This window comes from Pteronotus mesoamericanus, unplaced genomic scaffold (genome assembly GCF_021234165.1).
Source record: "Pteronotus mesoamericanus isolate MK-2021 breed Mesoamerican mustached bat unplaced genomic scaffold, CSHL_Meso_final contig_20, whole genome shotgun sequence".
NCBI classification, from domain to species: domain Eukaryota; kingdom Metazoa; phylum Chordata; class Mammalia; order Chiroptera; family Mormoopidae; genus Pteronotus; species Pteronotus mesoamericanus.
In genome coordinates, this window is record NW_026555085.1 from 74,955,170 (window position 1) to 74,976,467 (window position 21,298).

Sequence of the window (21,298 nt, forward strand, 5' to 3'; positions counted from 1 at the left end):
ATATAGAATAAAATAGATAAGCATGAAATAGACTTATTCCATAAGATATTCTATATTAACATCACACACACTCAACAGCAGTGTATGTTTTTCAAGGCCATATACATATGTTTGTAAGTCAGGTGGTTGAAAGGACATAAAGTCTGTATATTACCGAGGGTATAATTAGAGAAAGGGAAATAACGCTGAAAACATGTGTTGAAAGGGGCAAATAAGAAAATAGAATGAACAAACCAAACAAGAAAAAGAGCTTTGCCTTGACCAATGATGATTTAATGTCATGATCTGACCAATGTAATCAGAGAGATTCTCTACACTAAACAGATAAGGCAAAAATGTAGCATATATCCTTTAATTAGCAGAGGTCTGCAACATAAACTGTGAAAGCATTTTGTTTTGGAACTAGGTGTGGCTGGAGTCCAAAAAGTAGGGACAGAGCACAGGGCTGTGCACACAGACCTATGTTTCTCTTCTCCTACTTACCACTTCTCAGATTCAATCGAATCACCTACCCATACCACCTTTTAGATTTCTTAATCTGAAAAATAAAACAATAATATTTACCTTCCTGGGTTTTGTGCAAAATCAATGAGCTAATATGTGAATTGTAAATAGTGTAAATGCCCAGCACATAATGTGTTTTAACAAATATTTGTTCTGTCTTTCCTCCAACCCCACACCAACCCCCACTATAACTCCATAGTTGATGCACATCCTGTTGGAAGGAATTGTTAGAAAAAACTATAACTACTTCTATAAATTATTATTCCCTTGATACTCACTGAATATTTCAGAAAATTGTCCGTTCTTCAGTCCTATCTCTAAATTACACAATCTGTGATAAAGCTACTTATCATGGCTAAAAGGGCCAATCAAAAAGAGGAGAAATGTAAAACTATTGTAAGTGAAGAATTGCACATTAATTTACTCAGTCTGCATAAACTTATAAGTAATGTTTGATGAAACTATTAGTTCTGTCATAAAAAAAAGGCTGATAAATGTTGGTGCAACTTCATTTTAGCTTTGCGGTTGTAGCAAGTATATTATCATCTATATATTTTTATAATTAATGATGGCACTGCTATTTTCTTCCATAATTGAACATTTTATTGGGAGATTACCCACCGTTTGATGGATGAACCTCATCCTCTGTGCTTTTTCCCTGTTGTGTCACCATAGTTATTACGCTCAAAATTTATAGAGTTTAGATTCTTCTTGCTGATGTTTTACATTCCTACTTACTGTTTATTCATAGGATAAGAATAAGAGAAATCTCTGTTAGCGTGAGCTTTTACCTAGATGATTAGCAATGGCGTTCTGAGAATAACCACCCATTTTCAATGCCATAGATGCATTCTAGCAAGGCACACGTAACACCGCCTAACATCACAGTGAGCCTCCTCTATATAAAGCATCGACTGCATGGTAACAGTTGAAGGAATGTTTCATCAGAAGGCAGTTCAAGGCTTAGGAGTCTGGGGTTATGTGCAACTTCAATGACAGTCAGTTTATTAATCAATCAGAATATTTCATTCCACTGCTGAGACTGTTGGGAATTGTGGGTTTACAATATGAAGGGTAGAACAACCTAGATTCTCTTTTTGTAACCACTGCCATGACTAAGTGAAAATAAAGATTTTTTTCCACTGTGTAGCCAAGTGTATGCCTGCAGCCTATGGGCAGAAGCCAGGCAATGGTTGGAGGCCACAGTTTGTTCTGGCATGGGGCACTGTAAGAGACCCAGGGGTACGGTCTGCCATAAATCCAAACCCATGCACTGAAAATGAAGATTTGACTAGGCAAAACAGTTATTGTTACAATCGTTGCAATGGTACCCAATGTGTCTTAGGAAATACAGGTGTTATGCAAATAGCTGCCACGAGCTTATTTTCTCTTTCAGTCCCTGATGGAAAAATGTGCTATTCAGCTAAAGAAAGGCAGTGCAAATGATGATGATTCAAGAAGTCTTCAAACTGAGCTACACGTATTTAATTTAAAAGTCCACTGTCTGTTTCAAGAGTTAGTATGTCCTTCTGACAAGAAATAACTTTAAAGCATAGTGATGTTAGTAAATTAGGGGTTTTAAAATAATTGTCCTTTAAACCCTGAGTGAGAAAAAATTGTCAGATCTTTGTTTGGAACATCAGGTCCTTTCACAATGTTTTACTCTGAACAGACAGTGCACTATCGCAGACAGGAGGAATAAAGGGGTTTAACTCACGCCAGCCCTCCTTGCTTCGTTAGATCTGAAGAGAGACTTGCCAGCTGTGCAGGTTTCTCCTTTCAATATAAAATGACACTTCAGGAGTATGAATCAATCTTAGCTTTATTTTTTATTCTTTGGTTATTTGGTTGGTTGATTTGTATTTCTCTTCTCACTGCTTAGATTCTTACATATACCTTAATTGTAAAATTGTAAGCACAGGTGAATCCAGGAGAATTTGAAGTGGCTTAAGTTCCTTGCTTTTATAACAGTAACGCTTTATTTTTTTCCACTGGAAAGGAAATTTAATTCTATTTTTAATTTCCTTTTGCAGCCCTCCTTATACCTGGTAACTATAGGTAACTGAGTATGACAAAAAGTCATGTTTGATTTATGATCCAATACTCTTAGGGTTAAAAGGACCCTAGATGATAGTTGGAGTCCTGCATTTTACAAATGAGTATCAGACCCCTAAAGAAAGGAAACAACTTGCCTAGGTCACTACAGCTGTTTAGTGGTAGCTCTATGTGCAGAATCCTGGTCTCTTGATTTGAATGTCCTTTTTTTTTTTTTTTTTTTTTTTTAACTATATCAATCCCCTTTGTTCTTTTCCCTTGTATAATGACATTGAGCAGATACTAACGACAAACCTGTCATGTGGACTTCCTGAACTTTCTGGTTGATGAGTTCAAGTTTTTAACAGTATGACAATATAATTTACCCTGTGACTGCACAGATGACATCCTGTGAATGCTGCTTGAAGCCTCCACAAACTCATCCCTGAGGGGACAGTTATTGTGTATGGATCCACGCCTCCCATAGACTTCATTTGAAATATACCTGAAAATATCATTATCACTGTTAAAGACAAATGCTGGTTATGGTAACTCTGTTACAATTGCTAATTATAGTATCAATGCATTTCTTTTTTTTCTCTCATCAGTGTGCTCATCTATATATCCCATTTTGCTATTCTAGGTTTGTGTGCTGGAGAGGCAAATATTTGACTTCCTCGGATATCAGTGGGCACCTATCCTGGCAAATTTTGTACATATTATTATCGTCATTCTTGGTTTATTTGGAACTATTCAATATAGACCTCGTTACATAAAAGGAGTAAGTACTCTTCCTGCCCTTTTAAAATGTTACTGGAATAGAGAAAGATATGAAAATGTCTTGAAAATTTATATGTATACATTCTCCTCAAAGTACCATGTGTTTGTTTTCATAGTTTCAGATTACATCTACAATAACTTAAAATGTCATGTTTGAAGCACTTAAGAGTGAATGTAATCAGACTGTTTTCATCAATTGTACTTTCATTAAATTTTCTTTTGTAATTAAAAGTAGAACTATGCCCCTGCCTTTTCACATTATAAAGTCTTGCCCTCTGATTTAATAGATTTAATGGGATTTTTCCCTTTTTAAATAATCATATTTTTAAATTGAATAATGATTGTTTAAAATTAATATAAATGAACTTAGAGTTTCAGTGTGAAAATATTAACACATATTAGGGTTCATATTTAACATACTCAAAAGCCAGGAGAATCTGGACCAATATGTCTATGTACTCCATGATTTTCTTTTTGGCTTAGAGGAAGTATTTTGCATTCCCACTCAAGTTAAACTTACTTAACATAAAAGTGAAATCCAACTGTGTTGCAGTTGCTATGGGAACCATGATTTAGGATTTTTTACTTTTGTATGTGCCTCAGATCTCAGCTATAGCACTTCATTAATGTAGATTTTTTTTTCAGTCTCATCATTTTTCTATTTCTTTTTTTAACAAAAGGAAAAGTCTATGGGCATTTATTTAAAATTATAAAGTGAGTTTGTGGCAAAGGCAAACATAGAAGACAGCACAGGTAAAGCTCTGCCTTATTCAACAGACAACAGCAGGTTGTCTTGGGTTTCACGAAGGCCTCCCTCACATAAAAGATTCCCCTATGACCTTTTTCTCTTTGTCATCTGGAACCCAGATAATGCTCCTTGTTTCAGAAATAGGCAATATGATGGGAGCTGGGACCCAGCAATTCCCAGTCTGGCTAAGGACAAGTGAAAAGTTCATAGTCTCCTCCTCTGAAGTGCATACCCAGAAATGAGTACATGTCATCTCTACCAGTATGTAGCCATGTAAATCTTATAAAAAGATGGATGTGTGCTATTGCACAGTGAAGTTGTTCAATGCACAGATATTTTAGTATGGTTCATTTTCTTATATAAATTGTAATTTGATCCAATAAAGCACAATATTATAGTGTTTGGGTATGGGTCTTCTAAAGTCATAATACCTAGGCTGAAATCTTGCATCTGCCAAACTCTGTGTGACTTTAGACAGAACAAGCTCACTGATCCATAGTGTTCTTATGTTTAAAATGAAAGCAATAATTACATTAACTTATATGCTTTAATTGATACATTATAAGCCATTATGCAAAAGATTCTTCATTTAACCTCCCTTTTATTAGACTTTGAGACTTCTCCATGATTTTATTCTTATAAATGAGGCCATTCTGGTCATCATGCAGAAAGATATTTAATCTCCATTTCTGACAAGTTTCTTCAGATAAAAATCTAGATGTGGATCAAAATGTTTGTACAGTTTAAAAACACAGAGGTTTTAGGCATAAATGAGATATTCTATAAAATATCCTTAGCACAATGCTTAGTGTTTAAGGATTGATCAATAAATGTTAGCTATATTTTTCTCTTATTGCTGTTTTTATTTGAAAATAATACTAAACAGTATAGGCTAGCAATAGGCTGAAAGGCAATTTGCAATAGAGTAAGGTGTTCCAAGCTACTGGCTGAACTATTTCTGTCCCTTATATTCCAAGCTGCTACAACTCTTAAAAATTTTTACTTGATTTCTGTGTATCAAATTATAATTCCATCCCTATCTAAAGGATAAAATACATACCCACAAATCTTTTCAAGACAGGCTGTTCTTTCTAGCATGAAGGGTAAAAATGGATGCCATGGGACATCTTTAAAATTGTTCTAACTCTTACATAGCTCAGAAAGCCTCTGAAACCTTTCTGAGACCCTAACAGTATGTCTTAGAGCTACATCGTTGATTTGATCTTGACTTGCAGACAGCATTCTGAATGTGATCTTTTCGTAGAGACAGTGTCTTAACTAGGGAATCTTTTGCCCGCTGACAATACTGTAAATGTGAAACTTTTATTTTCTAAATCAGCAAATTCTGAGTTGGAAATATATCCTTTAAATTATACTTGGAGAATGAACTCTTCTTTTCTTTACCTCAATTTTCGCTTCAATATAATGTTATATGTGGTTAAAAGGTGACAAGTAACATTGTCAATTGTTTGCTTGGAAACCCGCTTAGCCAGATCCACAGGTTTATAGGTGTACTTTCCATCTTCCCATTGCAGGCTGTGGTCAGGCTAATTGTTCTGATGATAATTCCCATGAGTTCTCTTGTCCGCATAAGGCCTCTGAAACAGCGTCCTTACCCTTGTGTCTGTCTCCTCCGACGGTGTCCTTGCTGTCCTGTCCTCCACCTGCCACCTTGTCTCAAAACTAATGCTTTGTGTTCTGGGTCTGTGTTACTGTCCCACGCAAGTTTTAGTACCAATTTCTGACCTAGTTATCTATTTCAGGGTAATTTCTGTATAACAAACTATTTCTATATAATTAGATTCATGGAATCTAGTGCCTGTGATGTCATGTTGCAGGTCAAAGTGCATTCAGGAATGTAGGTAGTTTACTGTAAAAATGGAATTAAGATATTTTAATTTTCCTAAAGATGGCAAAAATACAATAAAAAGAAACTGGAATGAAATCATAGGTGACAGAAATTCTGGTCAATGTAGGATCTGGGTTTAACAGAACAGTGCGTAATTGGGGACAAGATGCAACTAACAATCATGTATTGCTGGAGTTGAGAAATTTTCACATGCCGACTGTGCAATGGAAGCTTAGATATTAATGGTAAAAGTGATTTCTCTTTCCTCTAAAAATGTAGGCTTTTATAATTTCTATATTTGCCATTTTATATTTTAAATTGTAAAAACAATTCAGCATAAAAATTGAGATAAGCAAACATTTTAATAATTTCATGACTGAAGATTATGTTTTAACTTATTTCATTTATTATATGGAAATAAAACCTCTGATTATGTTATATCTTCAAATATGTCTTAAATTCTATATTTAACATTTTATCAATTTCAAAATTTATATGACTAAGTCATTGTTCATTTAACTCTTTATACTATTATATTTTATGCTCTATAACAATAGAATATATTATTGTATTTTATATACTATGTATTATGCTATCCCATGTTTTTAGTATACATAATTTCCTATAATATCCATAAAAAGTCCCCATATTTATTTACAAGTTAATTCATTAGGAGGAATTTGCTAGGTATAATGAAATAATATGAACAATTTAAGGCTCTTAGTATATAGTTGAGAATTACCTATCCCAAATTATTTAACTGAATTTTCCTCCCACCAGTGTTCAGCAGAGACTATTTTACTGCACTCTTGCTAACCCTTAATATTACCTGTTCTCATTTTTGTTAATCTGATTGGAGGAAAAAAGTCATGGTTTTATTGCATTTCTTAATTTTACTGAGTTGGACTTTGTTCATATGTTCATTAACCATTTTTATTTCATTTTGGGGGGATTATCTTTTGGTGTTCATTGTTCATTTTTCCCTTAATGTGCGTGTGTTTGTGTATAACATAGTAAAGATAGTAATTCTTTAAATATTATAAATGTTCATTTTGATGTTTATTATTTTTCTCTTACTAAAATTGACTTCTTTTCCCTTTGTGATCTTTTCTATTGCTTTAAACATTAAAAATTTATATATCATTTGAAAAAGTGTAATGTTAAGTCTTCATTAGCTTTAGGTCTAGATTCACTAAAAGAAGGAGACAGATGCCCTGAAGTAGAATCTAAGGAAATATATCCCTTTCCACATTTTCTGTTTGTAAATACTTTCATTTATTGATAGGACATTTCATTCTATTTAGTTGAAAAAAATGCCCCCAAAAGCATGTGGACATCAACTGAAATGCTGAGCACAGTAGCAACAAATAAAATTCTGAGCGTATTGGTAAGTTAAATAGAAAAGAAGAAAAATATTTAGATTTAAAACTGTTAATTGAGAAAAGAACTCATTAGTACCCTTTGAAGGCCTCTGGCTTTCAAGGAGTATATATTAAAGGAAAACAAAATTAAATTTTTTAATTCCAAGCAAAGAAAATCTGAAGTCAGAATTCATGGATAGTGTCTCTATGTATAATTCTCAACAGTATCAATCCAAACAAGATGTCCTAATTAACTCCAGTGGAATATTCATAAGTAAATACACACAGTGGCTACTATGAAAGCATTACTTTATGTCATAAATGCAATTGTCCAGTGCCCCTTTGTTTGGGCCTAAAACAAGCAAAATGTGATTTGGGATATTCAGTGTTTATTAGTTAATGGCAAGAAAATGTTAATGTGTGTGCTGCTTTAAATTTTCTAAAATAACCTGAGGAGTGTGTAGGTTTCCAATTGCTAAGGGAATTGCAATTTTCTTGGTGATGTTGCCAAAAAGCATGTTGCCATAATGCTCAATAATGTTTCTATTTTTCCCTTCTTCCCTTCCTCCCTCCCTTCCTTCCTTTTCTTCCTTCATTCTCTCTTCCTCTTTCACTTTATTTGCTTCTTTCTATTTAACAAAGTTATTTTAAGTTATTTTGAAATAAAAGAAGAACACCTTGTAAAGTTTGGACTCATTGGCTTGATCAAAGAAACCTAGTCCCAAAAATAGAAGTAAATCCAAAATAGCTAAAAATTTGTTACTCAAATTTCATAAAAACAGAAAAGAATATAGCATACCAAAATCACAGTAACATTTGTAAGAATCATGTATTTTTTGTTATCCTTCACCTAGATCTTTCTCTGCAAATCCTATAAACCTCATCTGAACCTCACAAAACTTTTGCCTAAACTTATATGATGAGGGAATAGTAGAGTTAGGATGTGGACCCAGGTCCTTCTGATTTGCCAAACCCATGCCTTTAATCACTGTACTGAACACTCCCTCAGTCGGTGAGGGCAACTCCTATATTTTCCCTTGGAAAGAACTGTGATCGTGTTGTTGTACTTCATTAGTCTGCCTGTGTGCCAAGGTGGGTGGTTTACCTTGTCAGTTACAATTGTGTCTCATCTGACTCCACACCTTTCTGGTATCATTCGAACTGCCAGTTGACTGCCATGTAAAGCTCTCAGACCTCCATTTAACCAGTATTAGAGGCTATCTGCATTGCTAGCACTTTTTAGTAAAACCTCAAAATCACTGCTTCTCAAACATACCAAAGTTAGTTAAGAAACATGGTGTTTATGGAAAATTAACTATAGGGTAAATGGGCCATTTATTTTCTCACAGCCTCTGTAACCTATTCCAAACAAGCAGTGCTTCATACCTGTACTGTATCAGTTTAGTTCTTTCAGGGTATTTTTACTCCTGAATTTCATTTTAGCAATGTGTCAATTAACCTACATTAAAGAATTTTTACAAGAAATAGATGTATGACATTTTCTCTCATGTTATGGGTTTTTATTTTGGTCACTTTGACCAAAAGAATTTTTATTTTAATTTTAATTTTTATCTGTAAAATATTTATAATTTCTGAGTTTCCTGTATACATTTAATAATATCTTATATTTCCTTCTAAGATAATTATTGTTTGAACTTTTTATAGTAAAATTTTAAATACTCTGGAATGTATTTTAGTACCTAATAGGACATTGATACTACTTTCTTTCACATGGGTAATCATTTGGGCCAACATTTATTTTCTCAAATAATTGAAATATTTTACTTGTTAATCTTGAAGTATCATATATTCTGTTTTTTCCTCAAGTCTCTATTCTGTTCCACTGATTCATTTGTATCCTATGTCACTACCTAACTGATGATTACAATGGGTTTATAATATGTTCTGACAGGTGGTAAAACATATATGCTCAGTATTTCATTTGTTCATACTTTTCTTGGCTATTCTCCAGCATTGTCTTTTAATGTTAAATTTAAAATCATTATATTCAATTAAAAACAACAAAGCATTATGATTATAATTGAAACTGCTATTTTAAAACGATTAATTTGTAGAAAAGGATACTTTATGAGGTTTAAGTGCCTCATTCAAAAATTTGTTCATTCCGTGCTAATCTCTCTTGTTTTAACTTGCTTCTTATTAAGACTACATAGACTTTATTGTACAGATTTTGCACTTTTTATTATATTTGTTTTTAATTTTGCAACTTTTATAACAACCATGAATGGAAAATTTTTCTCTTTGTAAGTACTTATTATTAAAATGGAGTTAATATGTTGTTTTGGCATGTTCTTCATCTCAGAATTCCCTTGTTTTAAAGTTTTTCTAGCAACTCTTTGGTGTTTATAGTACTATCTTTAGACAAAAACTTTGTCACTTATGTCTAATATTAATACTATTTCTTTTATAGTCTTATTATATTCACAAGACTCTAAGAATGTATTAAATATAAACGGTGATAACAAAACTCTCAATCAAGTTTCTGAATTTAAATATAAAGATTTTAGTATTTTGTAATTTATTATGTAATCGCTATTAGTATTCAGTAAATAGTCTTTATTATATTTAAGTAGTTTCCTTCACTTTTCAAGAATGGCAATGTACTTTATTAAATATTTTTAACCTATATTAGTATGATAATATGATTCCTTTTTAAAATGTTTGATGTACTTAATTAGGTTGATAAATATTCTGATATTAACCCAACTGTCCTTTATTAAACTATAACTTGGTTGTAATATATTAATTTTTGCTTCAATTACTACATTCTACTTGTAATATTTTATTTCCATGTTACATCTTTATTTGAATATGATTCATTTATAGCTTTTAACTTGTAATACATGGTGGGGTAGAAGTAGGTTTACAGTTGTATTTAAAACCCAAAGTTTAGTCTTGCAGTATTTTTATTAATTATTTTATTATTTTCCATATGAACAACTATAAACCTATGTCTAGTGCTTTGACAAATGGTAGTAGTTAATCATCCTTCTAATTCTACAGCAATTGGTCTTTTCAGGTTTTCTACTTCTTGCATTGTTTCGGCAATATAAATTTTGAAAGAGAGCATCTATTTTTATAGAGCTTTTATTTTATGTTATTGTCATAAAGCTCCAGAATTATTTTATTTCTTTTTAAAAATCTCTCCTTGATCCTTAGCTTGGTCTCTTTCTCATTCCTTTTTTCCCCCCTCATTCTATGTTTGTAAACTTATCTCTGACAAAGAGAAAAGTGAAAACAGATAAGATCAAAGGCCTCTCATTTCTGCTTTTGCCCTCCTCCCTTGTTCTGCAATAATAGAAAGTGGCAGGATCTTGACAAAGCAGTGACACCACCTCCAGTGTATTTGCTAAATTCTATGGCTATGGATGGGGCAAATTGATGATGTAGATTTATGACTTTTCTGTATTTAGATTTTTTTTAGCATAGTCTCTATGTTAACAGCAATTATAAGCAATCATGTAAAAAGAAAAAAAAATGTTTTGACTTGACAAAAGATTTCACCTTCAAGTTATTTAATTCTGATATTTATTAACGATTTTTATTTTACAATTCCAGCCAAACTGACACTAAATGAAGAATGGTCTTTGGGAGTAGTAATCACTACAAAACCACTTTGGTATAATATTCTCTATACTATTTAATTCAAAATAAATCTTTTTCTATAACAATATCACAAAATACTCTGCATTTGAGCCTTCAGATGATGGGAAAACAGTTTTTGTTGCAGGATGCCTTTTGATTGCCCAGCTGTCTCCTTACTGGAATAGTTGTCATTTTTTCTGGTCATTTCTGTGTTTATTTGTGGACATCTTGTCAACGGTTTTTGGAAATGTTGAGTCATTTGGGAACTCCATGCACAAGAACATGTTATCTAACCACCACAGTTAAACTTCTGTCTGCCTAGACCTGTCATTTTCTGGAACACAATGGGATCTTTTTCTCTTTAACTCCCACTTTTTTGTAGGTACTAGTTATATTTAAGGAATTTTGTAAAAAATATTTTATTGTATGTAATGAAACATTTAGTATAGAATTTATTTTTATCAGGCTGTCATGGATTGTGAAAGTATTATGTACATGCAAAAGGTGCCCCTTGGAAATAAGGCTGCTATTTTCTAAATAATTTTATTCACAGTACAGTTAAGTTGCTACCAGGGGATGTCTTATTTTAATCATCTTGCCGTTAGTTTGCAATCGAGGGTTTAAATGCCTACATTTACATTGACAGTGACACATGCAAAGTAGTTTGTGTCTCAAATTTTACACTCTAGCACAGTTTTTATTCTGTTTTCTAAACGCTGGTATTTTCCTTCTTCTCATCCTCTTATTCTTCTCCTGATTTCTATTTTATTATTATTACTTTAATACAGGCCATTTAATCAAAAGCATGGCAAAACATGTGGACTTTGGGAGAGGTTTCGGTGATGTTCAGCTGACAACTTAATAAAGTTAAAAGAAGCTTAGCCCTAGAGCTTTAGGTCAGCCTAGAACAATGACTTGGAATGGATTTTTCATACACCTTGCACACACCAGTATAGAATGAATGGGAATGAGACTCATAGATAAAGAACAGGTTGAAACAATTATTAGTCAATTTTGTCAAGCTTACTACAACTTTACTCAAGGACAAATTAGTATCATTTCTAATTTTTTAATGCCCCTGCTACTATTGATTAATTTAGATTGAAATAAATGAATTTCAATAAATTGGATAGAGCACTTGCCTTTAGATATCTGGTACTAACGCCTTTTCCCAAGGCATGTTTTAATTATGAATTTTCTGAACTAAAACATACATAATGAACTTGTAAAAGTTTTAAAAACTTTTATCCTTTTTCCACCAAGGGCAATTTTCAAGTTTGAACTCACTTGAACTTTTCTTCATAAATTAGTAAAAAATAAACTGGAACTCAGGGAAAATTTATCATTTATCTAGTGATGCCTCCTTCCCTGTACCATTGCCACCTCCTTTATTATGGCAAAAAGACTATCCATAATTGTACAACCTCACATGATTTTCATTATGTAACATCACTTTTAATATGCAAAAAACATAATTTGTTTTTAACCAATTTTAAAATGAAAAGCTTTGTGCTTTTTAGTATCACTGGAAATGAAGCATTCTCATCAAATCCTTTTTTTCTTTCACCCTGATTACCTTGGATTTAAATTTATTCATGGTTAAGCCTCCACTCAGTTTCCATTTCTTGTATATCAGTGGACAACGAACTAAGTTATTTTAGTGCTAGTTTGTTTTCAGTCATAATTAGATGTGTACAGAGGTATAAATTTGATAATTATAAAACAAGAAACAATAACATAAGTGGAGTTGCTAGCCCAAAATGCTTTAGTTATCTTTTAAAAAAATATATTTGATGATCATAATTTATTTGACAGTTCTTGAAAAAATTTTATATTATTGCTTCTAATGTTTTCCTCATTTTACCATTTTATACAACTAAAGGTATGTTATGCCTAAAAAGAAATTATTTAATTATAACCTGGTTTATAAGAATGTTTAAGGGCTCATATATCCTCATGAAGTATGCAAGAATTCCCTAAAATGAGTGATGCCAAAATTATATAATTAAAAATTGCATTAAAATCAGGTTACTTAATAGTTGGTGAAAGGGGTACAAAATAACTGCATAACTTAAAAATTAAAGTGATAGCAAACTTTTACTGTGTTCTTTTAAATGTTTCTCTTACTTTTTGTAATTTTATCTTTTATAGTAAATTTACAATAAAGCCAATTATCATTATATAGCAAAGATATTTAAACAGAGAGGATTACAGCAAAAATACCTAGAATGGAGAAGAACACCCTGTTCAAGTTTGCCCTGTTACTTAGAAATCTTTAATTTTCTGTATCCCATTGTTACATAATGTCAGCAGCAATGGTCAAAATTTTTTGTATTCTCTCTTTTAGAATGTTACTGATTTGTATGTACTTATGTGTGGACTATACTTGGGCAAATACTTTAATTTCTTTAAGTTTCTAATCTGTAAAATGGGAATGCTAGTGCTTACTGTGTCTACAATAAGTAGGCAGAAGTAAGATTTATAAAATATAAAGCACAAATATTTGGAATGCTATGATAGTGTGATTTTGTAGGGAAGAAAAGCGTTTCCCTTCTTCCTTCTATGTTCTTTGGCTTGCTAATGACCGAATTAACATAAGACATAGTAACAGGAGAAAGACAAGCTTTAATACAGTAGGTAGAGGAGCTCATAGAAATATGAGACTCAAAGAAATGACCAAAACTAGCTATATGTATACACACACATACACACACATACACATATATGCATATACATACATGTGTTTGTGAAGAATTTACAACACAATGAAGTTTGGACTTGAAGTAGTAAATTAATAAAGTAATAAAGTTTGTTTATACAGCCCTCTTGGCCTTGAACTCCCCACGTCTGGTGATAAGGATGTCTCTTTACCTTTCAGTATAGCATGCTTGCACTGGTTCGCTCTTAAATAACTTTAATTCAGAATAATCAATATGCCAAAGTGGCACATTTTGGAGCAGCCTGCTATGAGTCCCATCAATTGGTAAATGTTATGCCTAGAGAGGATAAAAGGTGATGGGAAAAAAATGCCATTATCTGCATAATCAAATTTCGAGTGAACCAAACAACAATTTCCTGGGGTAAGAACTTGAAAATATAGCTCAGTGACTAGCCAAAGAATTATTTTAAACTCCAGGTATTGTTTTGGTTTGATATTCAAAATGCAATTGAAGAACTTCTCATGACATTATTTTCTTCAGTGTATTCCCGTGTAGCAAGGATTTTTTCCTGCACTTCAGCCACTTTGTTGTACCGTCCGCACATTTTCAACTCCTATTAAAGTTGAAGGTCTGTAAGATTGATTAAAACATGAAAAACTTAGGTGTAGATTATGTTATAACCCTCATACACCATTTACCCCTTATACTTCTATTCTGTGAATAGCTTTTTCTTTTAATGTTTGTCTTCACCTATATCACACTAGTGTATTTGATGTCACAATTAATTTTTAGTGCTCCTGTAGCCTACTGTTAATAATTGGAAAGTTACAGAATATTATGATTATAACCTTAGTTTGAGAAGAATAATTTTATAAAGCACATCTTAAAAGTTCTTTTATAAAGGTATGTAGAAATATAAGGATCATATTCATCAAATGTATTCAAGAATTTGGTAAATTATATTGATGCTAAATTGGCTACAGGTTCACATATCAACTTATAGGTATGATATCTGTACAAATAAAGCCATAATAAAAAAGAAGAAAGAAATGGAGATTCTTCACAGAGGAATCAAGATAGATGAGTGTGCTTTAATATATTACTGTATTTTTCTTTTTTGATCAATACATCTTTCTCAAAAAGAATTCAATGGATGCATTTTCCAAAGTCTGTCTTGATATTGGGTTGTAGAGTAATAAGAGTTAGGGTAGTAACTTTTGTTAAAGGTGAAATCAGATTATGATTGCTGAGGTGTACTTATTTTTTAAATTGTTTTCAAAGTAAAATTTATAAATTATGTCATGTAACTTGTTATTTAATATAATAAAGTTTCAATATTTAGAAAATTTTATATAAACTAATCTTTAGATTATCTTTCATAGTGTAAAGTTTTATTCATGAGTTGTTGGTAACCAGTTAATTGTTTAAAATATGGAAGCATGCATGGCTCCTACTGCTTTTATTTGATCTCTTTTAATAATGAGCAGTCAAGAAAATCCTTAGTTTTCTGTTATTATACTCTGATTTTCATATAGCTAGCCTATCCTTTTTCATTATGATTGTAACATATAGTTAATATGAACTTTTAATTTTAATTCAATCTCATATTTCAGGAAACAGCCAAGTCAAAATACACATTTTCTTGGAAAAGATAGTCTGCCAATTTATCACCATAAAAACACTAAAGCTACTAAAGCTTTAGTTAGTTCTTTCTAATTTTAGTCCCCTTTCTTGCCTAAAGACACCTGTCAAACCTTTTACTTAATCATTATCCTCAATCTTTTAGTGGGTCCGTTTTAACCACCATACCAAGTTTAATTTCAGAGTAGGTAACCTCCTAGGCAACAATGCTCCTATTGTTTTCAGGGCTCTTGTACTTGTGTTCTTTGTCTTTGGAAGGAACAGGTCTGCATCTTTCTTAATTTCTTGGTAAAACAAGATGTTAAAATTTGTGGTATGGAAAAAGAATGCAAATAACTGAATAACTCTTTTTTTTTTAGGAAAAAGTTTAGTTTCCTTCTGGGCAAAATAATTTAATAGTAAACCTTTCCCCTACCCCACTCCGTCTCTATTGGTTCATTTTTTTTTTCAGTTTTTTTAAACTTCCAATTTCTTCCAAATTCAGCACTGTTTTTGATATTTGATTTGCTCTTTAGTCACTAGGATTTGTAATTTAAATCATAAAGTGAATATTCTCAGTTTCCTAAGTCACTGTCATATTGAAAGGCGAGTCTCCATTGCTTTGCTCTTCACATGTGGAACAGGAACAATAATTTGTGACTGGCAATTCAGAGGAATAATTTATCAAGACATTAATGCATCAGAATAATTAATCTATCTGAAAGTTTACATAAAAATATTCATTATTTTTGGTTTTGTCTCTCAACTTGACCCAGATTGTGGGGATATAACTAAATAGGAAGATGAATATCTGTCTTTATTCTCTCTAGTGACCTTATTTATTAAATGTTGGTGATGAAAGTAAGAGGTACAACTCTAGTGATATTCTTTTCAACTTGGCTTGAAAATCAATTCCTGTTACTTATTTCCTTGCACTCAAAACAAATCACACTGAACTAAGTCTTATTATAACAATGCAGCTTGTAGGATTGCCATAATCCTTTGAAAATGGAATGCTCTTGGTACCTCTGCCACCTGCCAATGAAGAGAATTGTCATAGCTTCACGTGTACTTACTGGAAGTTGGAACATAGAAGTCCCTAGATCTCATCAGCTGGCAACAAAATAAAATTATAGGTCCTTTGCTATCCAAGTTAAAGACTCCAAGCTTACATCTCCCCAAGTTAGCATAAAGTGCAGTTTTTCCTACTTCATCACCCTCTTGCGTGTTATGTCTCAGTATACCTAGGGCTGCTTATTCATATCCAGGAAGTTAGTCTTAATTGTTTCACCTTACTGATGAAGTCAGTACTCAAATACACTTTCACATAGCTGAAGGGACCACAACAATGCTGGGCACTTCATAAAGTGCCTCCACCTGGTGCAGTATAATGACTGTGCAAGATAGTCTGGTTCATTTGCCGTTTTCCATTTTTACAGCTGCCGTATCTTCTGTGGGTCAGAGAATAGTATCCCCAGTGCCTTCTGTTACAGTATTACTCTAAATCTTCAGACACTAGTCTCTGCTGAATGGTTCAGGCTATGATGTCAGCCCGTCCTCATAGAGCCCCTTCCAGCTCTGCCATGCCTAGTCTGTGCTGAACTGATCGCATCCCTTCCCCCAGCATTACAACAGTTGTCATTCACTGCGCTCTCTGAAGCTCCCCTAGACTTCATGGTCTAGTAAGGTTAGAATACCAATTATACTTATTCTTACACCCAGCACTTCCTTCTGCTTTCCTAAACCCTAGGGTTACCCTTGGGTCACTCGTCCACATTGTCCTTATGTTGAGATTCCTCACGGGACACCTTTTTTTCCAGAATTACTTGTGACTATCCCAGGAAACACATAGTCAAACAATGTTGATCCCCCAGTGGAAAGGAAAAGGGTTGTGGACCATTTCAATTTCCATTATCACAGGAATTGCTTTAGTCCATGCCAACGGAAAAAGTCTTTACAGATTCCTAACAGAGGGGTTATTAAATAATATGCTTGCCAGCCAACAACATGTAAGTACTTGCCTTTGCCTGACCAGACTAATCTTGTTATAGCTGTACTTCCTCCACTGGCCTTAAATGAGCTTATAGGGGTGCTTGCCTCATGTAACTAAAAAACAACATTAGCAAAACTAATAGAGGGTCTGCACCAGTGGTGTGAACAAAGACCTCCCTTCCATGGAAATAGCAATTTTCATTGTTCATCAATTTTAATGCCTAGCCTCCCCTGAGCCATCTACAACACAGTAAGGAGATACAGCAAAATATCTGAACTCTAACCACATACCTACTGAAAAGAGTTTTACTGATCAGTAATATTTAAAGACATCGCTTTATCCCCACTATTAGATAGGACAATATTGAACACTTGGCTGGAAACTGTTAGTTGCTCATAACTTGATATAACTTTTTCTCTAAAAATCACAAAGTCTGTTAATGTCAAGGTTCTGGAATCTAAGGATAAGGATCTGGCACTATTATTTTTGAAATGTGTTGGCCTCTCCACTCTTATTCAAGTCAAATAAACTCTTTATGCTTTGGTTTTATCCTCACACCAGTTATTAGTTATTGCAATTACTGAACAGAAGATTAATATAAAATATTGAGCATAGATCTGGCATAAGTAGGCTCTCAAATAATCATCTATGACACTAAAAAATTTCACTTCTTTGTCAATTTCAGCATCATCTTTGGTCATGATTTATTGAGACTTAGTAGCAAAGTCATCACATAGGAGTCAAAAAATTTCTGAACTAAGAGATAACCAAAATTATTGAAGTTCTTTTCTGAATAGGGTTCCAATACTCTTCTACCAGAACTTTATTTACATATCTTTGTTATGTATCTTTTTGTCACAAATCTGTAACAAAACCTTGAGTAACAAAGACCTGCTTTTCTTCTCTGTCTCTTTCCATTTTTAATGTTTCCATTACAATTTCCAACTTTCAAGGCTCAGCAAAAAAGCGCCACTACTTTTTCAAACCTTGCTCATTGTCATGAGAACCATTACCAGGAATGAAACATTTTCAGTGTGACACTAAAAAGCAAGATAAATAACATATATGGTTGTAAGCTGCTGCACTAAAGATGTTCCAAAATCCCCATTGCTCACTATTCCTATAATTCTCCTGTCAACAGCTCTATTTATTTGGGGATTGTTTTTATGGGCTATTGTCTATACATAGGCATAGATGATAAGGCCACATGCATTCATCTGGGATAAACAGAACTATAAATTATATATAATTTTAAATGTAAAATGATAAAAATCTTAGAAAAGCAGCTTCTCATTTTTTTGTGAACTCAGCAGATAATGAATGAATTGGTAATGCTTGGAAGTATCTAAGACCATGCAGCAATGCTCCTGTTATCAGCAGAGATGCTGTCATTAAACCACTTTAGAGTGGCCCAGCAAACGGTTTCCTGTAATGCTGTAGTAAGGGCTGCCGCAGGAGCTCTGCGAAGTCCTCAGAGAGTAATGTGGTTTTAGCATGCCTAAGGCTAATGCTGTATCAAGGTTTTCTTCAGAGTGATCATGTGTGGTAGCTTATGAATGGGCCTTATGATCAGTAAAGAAATAATCTTCCCAGTTGCTAAATTCAAGGAATAAGACATCTTAATCCACTTAAATGTTTTACATTTAATTGATTCTGAAGGTGTGGAAGTCTGCTGCCCTACCAGGCACAAAGAGGCAAAGGCACCTTTTTACATTTGGAAAATGTCTGCAGAGAGTCTACTACCATTTGGGGAATATAAGGCATTTCTGTGAAGTGTTTTGATTACAGTAATAATAATAATAAATATTAAGAGAGCTCTGAATATCAGTCCCTAGAAGACATGGATGAGGTAATTAGGGAAACAAAATCGTAATACATTCGATTTCTAAAATTCCCTTTGGGAATCACATAGATTTCTATGAATTGCCTATCACCTTTACTTTGAATATTAAAAATGATAAAATACAGACCCTATAAAAAACTAATGGATTCTAGAGTATTTTTTTCCTATAGATAGATATTTTTTCCTGTATTTTCTTCAAATCAGATCATTACTCCGAAAAGAAAAATGACTTTTTTTCAAAGGGTGGATTATTATATGTAGCATTGCCAAGGATAATTCATGATGTATATAGTATTTTGACAATATCGAAGTCAAGTAAAATACAGAAACCATTATTTTTATGTTAAAAAGTGAGATCGTCTTTGATATCAGTGTGAGCTTATTCAAAATTCCATGCCCTGTCTTAAATGTTTCTCCCTCAAATGTATACTAACACTTACTTTCTAGTTCTGTGTCTCTTCTATTATTTCTATTTGTTTGTTCTTAACAAGGGCTGAAATTAATTGGGTTAAATGTAATTATTGACTGAAAAGTTTCTTAAAGTTGTCTATACAAAATGTATAATATAAAAGTGTAAACAAGAGTGTCATACTTTGTTACATGATTTTTTCATAGTTCATTCACAGTACGTGTGATGTTTGTGATTATTTCATATGAGAGAGAGAATCTGAAACCCATTCTGATGTTTCTCTATACATGGCTGTGGCATTTCTCAGTTCAGGGGACCTAGCATGGTCTGTATGTTTACATGACAGGAATGCAGGATAGAACTTACATACTGATAGGATGGTTGAAAGAGATGATATTTAATATTTCTCCCAAGCCCCAAATATTTTGATTCCTAGATTTCTAGTCTTTAAGAAATGCCTTTTTACAAGTGCTGAATATTTCCTTCCATTGCAGAAAAAGTAGATTGTAAATATTTTAATAAATACTTGTCTGTTAATCATTTCTTGCTGCTAGTATTGTTTTTGTAATTTTTAATATGCTGACATGTCGATAAGGGTGATGTTTTAAAAAGTTGCCTTATATGTGGGTTAGCCATTTCATTCAAACTAAGAAATTCTATCTTTGATTTTTTTTTTTTTTTTGCGTATTCTATACTGTTATCAGGTGAAAATTCATTAAAGCAAAACTAAAAATGATTATCTGCCATATTCCAAACATATACTTTAGTATAAATATCTCTATACAGTATCTAAAATATTATTTTCAACTTCAAGGGGCTCACACTATATTAGAGAAATGTACGAAGGGGAAATATTCATATCTGTGTGAAGGAGTTAATGAAGGTAAAATTGTGGCTGAAAGTAGAACACACAGTGTTTTGCCAGGCAAAAAATAATCAAAGCAAGGGATCAGAATATGCAGAGGCAAAGAGACGAGGAAGAGTTTATCACATTCACAAGATTAGAAGGGTTCATATCCAGGGCTTATGAATTAAAGCAACTCATAGAACTCATTAAAGGAGCTCTATCCACTCTCCCTCTCCCTCCCTCCCTCCTTCCCTCCCTCCCTCCCTTCATTTCTTATTATCTCCCCTTGGTAATCCTTTACCTTCTGTTTTATAGTTTGTCCCAATTGCTGTTGCTTTTCAGGGCAGGAATAGATGATGCCCACCGTCACTGCCCTCACCCACCACAAGAAACTCCACTTTAGTTTACTTGGTTTTTACAATCAAGCAGACAAGAGTTTTTTGAGCAGAAGCATTTTTTAAATAGATTATTTTTTCAGGAAGGAGGGCTCTTTAGTCTTCTAATGGGGTAAATGATTCTTTTTAACTAAAGACTGGATAGACAATAAATTTAGAGAAGAGGTTTTTGTAAAATAAATGTCTGCTATGTAGTGGCTTCCAGGGTTCACTTTTCACAGGCCCAGGAAATGCTAGGTGAATACGTAACATTTCAATAAGCTTTATAACTATAAATTGCAAAGAGGCTTAAAAATTCACTTCTAAGATATATATTTGATCTATATAGGAGAGGCATTGTGCAAATGAGGCAAGACCCTTTACCATCTTAGAAAACGAAAGTATGGGCCTTAACTCCTTACATTTAAACTAGGTGTTTCAGGAATGTTAGTGTGAACAATCCAAATAACTGAAAATTTCAAAAAAATTCCATGACTTATCACTTTTATTAATCAAAGTATTAACCTTCCTTTGAAATTTATATGATGAAGGTTTAAATGTGCAAATGAAGTAGATACCAAATTACTGTAATACCCAGCCATATCTTATGAATTCTTTACTACTATTATTATAACTTTCATTTATTCCAGCTCTAACAAGTGTCAAGAGT

The 21,298-nt window shown here is 33.0% G+C and overlaps 1 protein-coding gene and 1 non-coding gene across 2 annotated transcripts in view; one reads left to right on the plus strand and one right to left on the minus strand.

Moving 5' to 3' along the window:
* NKAIN2 (sodium/potassium transporting ATPase interacting 2) overlaps window positions 1–21,298 on the plus strand; it is an 878,428-nt gene that overhangs the window by 422,861 nt on the left and 434,269 nt on the right. The window contains exon 3 of the mRNA XM_054569911.1: window positions 3,182–3,319. Coding sequence (XP_054425886.1) covers window positions 3,182–3,319 — 138 coding nt within the window. The remainder of the gene's footprint in view (window positions 1–3,181; window positions 3,320–21,298) is intronic.
* Window positions 1,645–1,776, minus strand: LOC129068030 (small nucleolar RNA SNORA42/SNORA80 family). Its single transcript, XR_008528848.1, has one exon. It is a non-coding gene; the product is annotated as a small nucleolar RNA SNORA42/SNORA80 family (small nucleolar RNA).